The 6,000-nt window shown below is 55.8% G+C and overlaps 2 protein-coding genes across 2 annotated transcripts; one reads left to right on the forward strand and one right to left on the reverse strand.

Annotated features, from left to right (window-relative positions):
• Positions 1-2,691: 2,691 nt before the first annotated feature.
• On the reverse strand, positions 2,692-4,447 carry noc4 (ribosome biosynthesis protein NOC4; the record flags this gene model as incomplete). Its single annotated transcript, XM_001213954.1, has 3 exons — positions 2,692-3,727; positions 3,778-3,989; positions 4,040-4,447. The coding sequence occupies 3 exons, from the start codon at positions 4,445-4,447 to the stop codon at positions 2,692-2,694; spliced, it is 1,656 nt and encodes a 551-aa protein (XP_001213954.1).
• A 215-nt stretch (positions 4,448-4,662) lies between these two features.
• atp4 (F1F0 ATP synthase subunit 4) lies at positions 4,663-5,595 on the forward strand (the record flags this gene model as incomplete). The annotated part of the gene is made up of 4 exons (XM_001213955.1): positions 4,663-4,693; positions 4,773-5,227; positions 5,284-5,506; positions 5,570-5,595. The coding sequence occupies 4 exons, from the start codon at positions 4,663-4,665 to the stop codon at positions 5,593-5,595; spliced, it is 735 nt and encodes a 244-aa protein (XP_001213955.1).
• Positions 5,596-6,000: the final 405 nt, after the last annotated feature.

Raw genomic sequence — 6,000 nt, forward strand, 5'->3', positions numbered from 1 at the left:
ACATCTCAAGCGTCTATAGGTATGGACTCCCGGTATGGGTGACTGAATGGATTTATGATTCGATCATCTATCAACGAGACAGAAGAATTGAAGAATCCCCAAGATCTACTGGCAGCAAATTGTCCCTATTCCCTGGGACCCATCCAGATGAGCATGTACTAGGATGTCTGCTGGGACTGTTCAATGTGCCTGGAGCATACCAGACATGGGTTGCTTGGTTTGCCAGTATGTTGACATTCTCCATATAGAACGACCATTCTGCGCGTGCCAGTCCAATCGATAAACATGCCGGGAGCTGCAAGGGATGGATGGACTATTGTGGCAAAATCTAGCCGAGTCGATGTGAAACATGGCCGTTCAAGAGCTTCAACAGAGGATGAAGTTAGTATGAGGAATTTGTAAATTTTGTTTACATGTTGATGCCCCAGTTGATGGGTTCTGTGGTCATACAGAAGTCCTGGGTACACAGTCCTGATGCCACCAGACAGACGGCAGATATTGAAACGGACGAAACGCTTCGTTGCGATGTCTGCTGTGGCGCTGGCATGTATCAGTCAGGATTGAGCCCAAGTTTCTTGCTGTGTGTTCTTCTATCCAGGTTTTGATCAATTAAATCAGGTTACTTCAGGTCATGGATTGTTGAAGTCCAGCATACTGCTTGGTATTCTGCATTGCAACTGTATAAAAATAGTCGCTCCCAACTTCGTTAGCGAGGTGACAGCTCAGGGTATCTCCACATATAAAGACATCACTCGGTTTCGATACATCCAGAGACCTAAGCGTGGCGAGGGCTCTAAGCCTGCACGAGGTGATGGTGTTGACCGTCTACCTACTATACCGAGTATAAAGGTAATCTTAGAGATGATGCTAAAGAACTACCCCGGAATTGTTGCGAAGGTTTTTTAATAAACTTACTCAGCAACGTGGGTTGAGCTAATCCATCCTTGTGTGTCGCTACATGCTGGCAACAGAACAGAAGCTATCCGTATATTGCAGAACATGACTCTCATCTCAGCATTCCCTGCGATAATGAATGTACAAATACAAGAGCCCGAAGCTCCAGATTCGACATATTTCTAACCTACCTACTTCCGACATAAGACCGGGCAGACCCCGTCGGTGCTCAAATCGGCCGCCAGCGCGATCGGGATACCGAAAGCGGAAATCTCATCGACTTCAACTATACGAAGTGCGGAGGCCGACCACATTCTGTCCGTGGGTCGAGCCATGCTCTTCAGTTGCATTCTGCCCGAATGGAGTTACACTACTTTCGAATCGCACCCTCGACCCGACGTTCCTTCCGTTGCGGTCGGTCTACGAGAACGATGCTCCTCCTGCTCCTACTAAAGCACCATGCGCACCCCTCCACTTGAATCCTTTCTTCTCTCTTTCTCTCTCTTTCGCACCCTCTCACTCATCATCAGTTAAACAGCGTCAATTGTTATTCCTATCCATGGCATAGTTTCCGTCGCTCGTTACCAACCTTCGTTTAACCTTGACCTTCGTTATACACCCAAACCAATCCATTCGTTACACTCTAGACCTCCAAATCCATTCCCACCAGTACCTCACTGGAATGTTGCAAACCAGTACGTCGTCTGCGCGCAAATACAGCGAATCCTCGTCTGTCCGCGAAGAAACCGCAGGCGCGCCATCAACCGCCTCAGCATCGCACCAAGCACCCCCGGTCGACCGACCCCCGCGATTCTACCGCTCAGTCCCGCACCGCGTGAGCCGAAGGGACTCGCCCAGCCCGACGCGACCCTGGCTCAGCCGCCGACGGGGACAGCGCAAGCGGACGGTCGTCGCAAGAACAGTCGTCGCTGGAACGCACGCAGCACGGCGCGCTGCAGACACTAGCCCTCTGCCGCAGCGTAATCACGGTGCTCGAGCTAACACGGCTACGCAAGTCGCGTACGGGACAGCTCTACTGGCTCGCATTCTGGGACCGGCTGTACGAGCGCTCGCTCTCGCGCGTGCTCGCGGCACGGCTCACCCGGGCCCTCGCCAGGATCGATGCGCTGTTCCGCGCGGTGGCCCGCGACCTGCACCAGCTCACGCAGCAGGCGGAGCTTGCGGTGCGGCAGGCGACGTCCGAGAAGGAGGTGGTGTGGATCCTCGAGCTGCTGGAGGACGACGTCGGCGTGTGGCGGCGGCGGCGCCGGAAAAAGGCGCAGGCGATCCTCAACAGAATGCGTGCGAGCATCGAGGCCATCCCCATCGTTGTCAGCGACGAGCTTTTCGACGATATGAAGCGCGGTGTGTTCGCTTTGGACGTTTTTTGCGATTACCACCCCGGGGATCCGGATGCAGAGGACCAGGAGGCTGCCTGGGCGGACTATTTTACCGAACGTCCCGGAAACCTCGTTGCGGTCTCGCCGTATCTCTATCGCCAGTGGCAGCATTCAGCGGAGTGGGGGCCGTATCTGCCATTAACGGTGCGCACGGGGAACCAGTGCGAGGAATGGGTCAATGAGGTCGAGCCTTGAACGGCTCCGTTCGCCGACGTATTGGCTGTAAGGACTTTATCTGGTGGACCGTTTTAGGTAGCATCCATGGTGTTGGCGGTATGTACTATGTAGATAATTTCGAGTAGCTGCGTTGGGCAGCCAATGAACTGAATAGAGTATTCCGACTCAATTATGTACGCTGGAAACAAATCTATCTGCATAGTCACGTAGCACATCACCGTCACGAGAAATCCCACAGACCTCGCAATAAGCTGCCCGGAGCCGTATCCTGGCCCCCATCCTCCTCCAACAACCGATCGGTAAAGATTCGCTTGGGGATCTGATATTCCACGACCGGAATGCGCTTGAGCGGCTTCGCCTCCGACCCCAGCTCCGCCTGCACCATGCCCTGGTACGTGTAGTCGAGGAAGTCCTCGAGGCTGTACATCTGCTTGGTGAACTGCTCGGAGATGATGCGGCAGATGGCGGCAACGTTGGGGTGGTAGTGGGACTGGAGGGACACGATCTCCCAGAGACTGCTCTCGAGGGCGTCGGTGCGGGTGGGGTCAGGCTCGTCGGGGTCGAAGGGGTCGTCCATGCCAGCGGCGTCGAGCTCGGCCTTGCGGGCGTCGTCGCGGACGACGCGGTGGAGCATGAAGGTGCAGGTGGGGTGGCTCTTGAAGAGGTTGTAGATGAAGGGGACGATGGCGACGATGGCGGTGGGGGGCGCGTTGAGGGCGAGGCGGGCGAGACGCTTGATGAAGCTGGCGACGAGGGTGGCGGGCAGATGGGTGGAGGCGAGGAAGGTGTTGAGCAGGCGGAAAAAGCGGGAGCGGTGTTTGGAGTGCAGCAGGTCGGCGTCCAGCAGCGAGTACAGCTTGTGGTAGAACTGCGGGTAGTCGAGGTTCTTCTCCTGGATGAGGTAGAAGAGGCCGGAGAGGGCGAGGAGCGAGGTGGCGCCGCCGACGTTGTACGAGTCCGTGAGGAAGTCCATGAGCAGCTCGGGGCGGCTGAACCACGGCTCGATGGAGTGCACCATGATGCGCAGCATGGATTTGCGCTGCGACTGCGAGAGGTTGTTGCGGAGGACGGCGAGCCAGGCGTCCTGCGCGCGCTTCTTGTGCGTGTTGACGGAGAGGAGCTTCTTGTTGTTCGCGCTCGACTTGGTGTAGAAGTTTTTGAACTTGTGCTGCGGGCCGGGGACGGAGTCGCATGCGGAGAGGATGGCGATGAGGGTGTCGAGGGCTTCGGGGGATTGTTGTGATGCGGCGTAGTCCCTGGGAATGGTTAGCTTGGGACGAGTGGGTGTTTGGAGGGATGCTCGTACGAGATCTGGACAAAGGTGTAGAATTGTACGTCTTCGTATGCTTTGGCAAACTTCGTGATGAACTCGGACCGTAGGAGCTCGCCGTCTCTGGCCTCCACCACCGCCTCGACAATGTTCTTGAAGAAACCGGAGGTCCACACTTGGGTGTCGTCGCCGGGCAGGTGGGTGGCACGCTCGTTGACGAGTCGCATCGCGAGAGTCAAGGCCGTCACCTGCAGCCGTTAGTATGTGCACTGCACTGGACATGGTCGAGAAAACGAACCTGAGACGACGGATCGCTCTCGCGGAGAATGGCGACGAGCGCCTTCTGGTATTCCCGACAACGCTCCTTCAGCCATGCGACGATAATTTTCTCGTTCTCTGCGGCCCGCTCGGTCTCGGTCAGATTCCCACCGGCGATCAACCGGCTGAAAACCCTGCAGAGCGAGACGGCGACGGTCAAGTTCGGTTGGGCTGCATTGTCTTCGGCGTTGAGCATCGACAACAGGGTCGCAATGTTGTTGTAGTACTTGCGCGACTCGGAGATCTGCTCTTCGAGTTCGAGCACCTTGGCCATGGCATCGTCGCTGTGGGATTCGGCAACGACACGGCGTTTGGAGGAGGGATTGGCGCTGTCCTTGGGGTTCTTTCGCTTCTTGGAAGCGGCCGCGGCCGAGACGAGACCAGCCATGACGGTGGATGAGGAGTAGAGAGACGAGCAGCACTGTATTCTCCAACAGGGTCTAACAAGAAAAAAGTAGAGATGACGGGAGGAGGTTTTTCCGAGGACGGGCCCAAAACGGCTAGCGTCTTAGCCGCGATCCCGAAAGAACCTCCAGTCAGTCTCCTCAGTTCCGTTCACCCTCTCTCTCCATCTTGTCAAGGTCCTCTTCTACTGCAACCACAATGGCTTCGCGTCTGGCTAAGAGCGCCATTGGTATGTTTCCTCCGTCTCTCCCGCCCGCCGCCATCTTTTTTATCTCTCTCCCCCGTCTCCCGCCGCTAACCCGACCCAGGTGCTACCCGGCTTCGGCCGACCCTCCCCTCGCGCAACGTCGCTCCTATCACGGCCACCCTGACCGCGTCTCGTGCGGCCTCCAACGTCCCCACGGAGGACCCCAAGAAGAAGGCTCAGTCGATCCTCGACTCTCTCCCCGGCAACTCCCTCGTTTCCAAGACCGCCGTCCTCTCCGCCGCCGCCGGTCTCTCCATTGCGGCCATCAGCAATGAGCTCTATGTCATGAACGAGGAAACCGTGGCCGCCTTCTGTCTGCTCAGCGTCTTCACTGCCGTTGCCAAGTACGGTGGTCCGGCCTACAAGGAGTGGGCTGAGGGTCAGGTCCAGAAGCACAAGGATATCCTGAACGCCGCCCGTGCCGACCACACCAACGCTGTCAAGCAGCGCATGGACAACGTGCAGGAGCTCTCTGGTGTTGTTGACATCACCAAGCAGCTCTTTGCTGTTTCCAAGGTATTGCCTGGCACAATTGTATTGCGGATTTGCATTGTGATGCTAATGTGGCGTAGGAAACCGCCCAGCTCGAGGCTCAGGCCTACGAGCTCGAGCAGCGCACTGCTCTGGCCGCTGAGGCCAAGCAGGTTCTCGAGTCGTGGGTGCGCTATGAGGGTCAGGTCAAGCAGCGCCAGCAGCGTGAGCTTGCCGAGACTGTCATTGGCAAGATCCAGAAGGAGCTTGAGAGCCCCAAGGTTCTGCAGCAGATCCTCCAGCAGAGCGTTGCTGATGTCGAGCGTAAGTTCTGTTCTTGAGAATGGGATTGAATTTGATTGAGATGATTGATACTAATTGGTGCAGGCATCATGTCTACCAAGGCCCAGTAAATGGTCGCATGAGAGCTTGGCTTAATCATGTACAAATTAGGAACCGTTTCTGCTTAGACAATACCATGCACTGTGCATTTACTATAGAAGGCTCTAAGATTGTAATATTGAGTGTGGCTATTCCATTCTTCTAGGCATGCAGTTCACTACTAGGTAGCCATTATGAATAATTAATGTGCGCCCCCGCTTCCATCCATGGAATCAACCGGGACAGGCAATCCTCAAACAAAACACAGCCTCCCCAGCCTCGCTACAAATAGAACACAATGGACTTATATATAAACTCGCTTCCCCGCGATTTCCACTATACGTCTACGCATTCACGCATAGGGCTGACATACCCACCCACCTACATACATACGTACATACTTGCATGCGAATAACTACACCACTACAGCTACACAC

Source organism: Aspergillus terreus, genomic scaffold, assembly GCF_000149615.1.
Source record: "Aspergillus terreus NIH2624 scaffold_6 genomic scaffold, whole genome shotgun sequence".
NCBI lineage: Eukaryota > Fungi > Ascomycota > Eurotiomycetes > Eurotiales > Aspergillaceae > Aspergillus > Aspergillus terreus.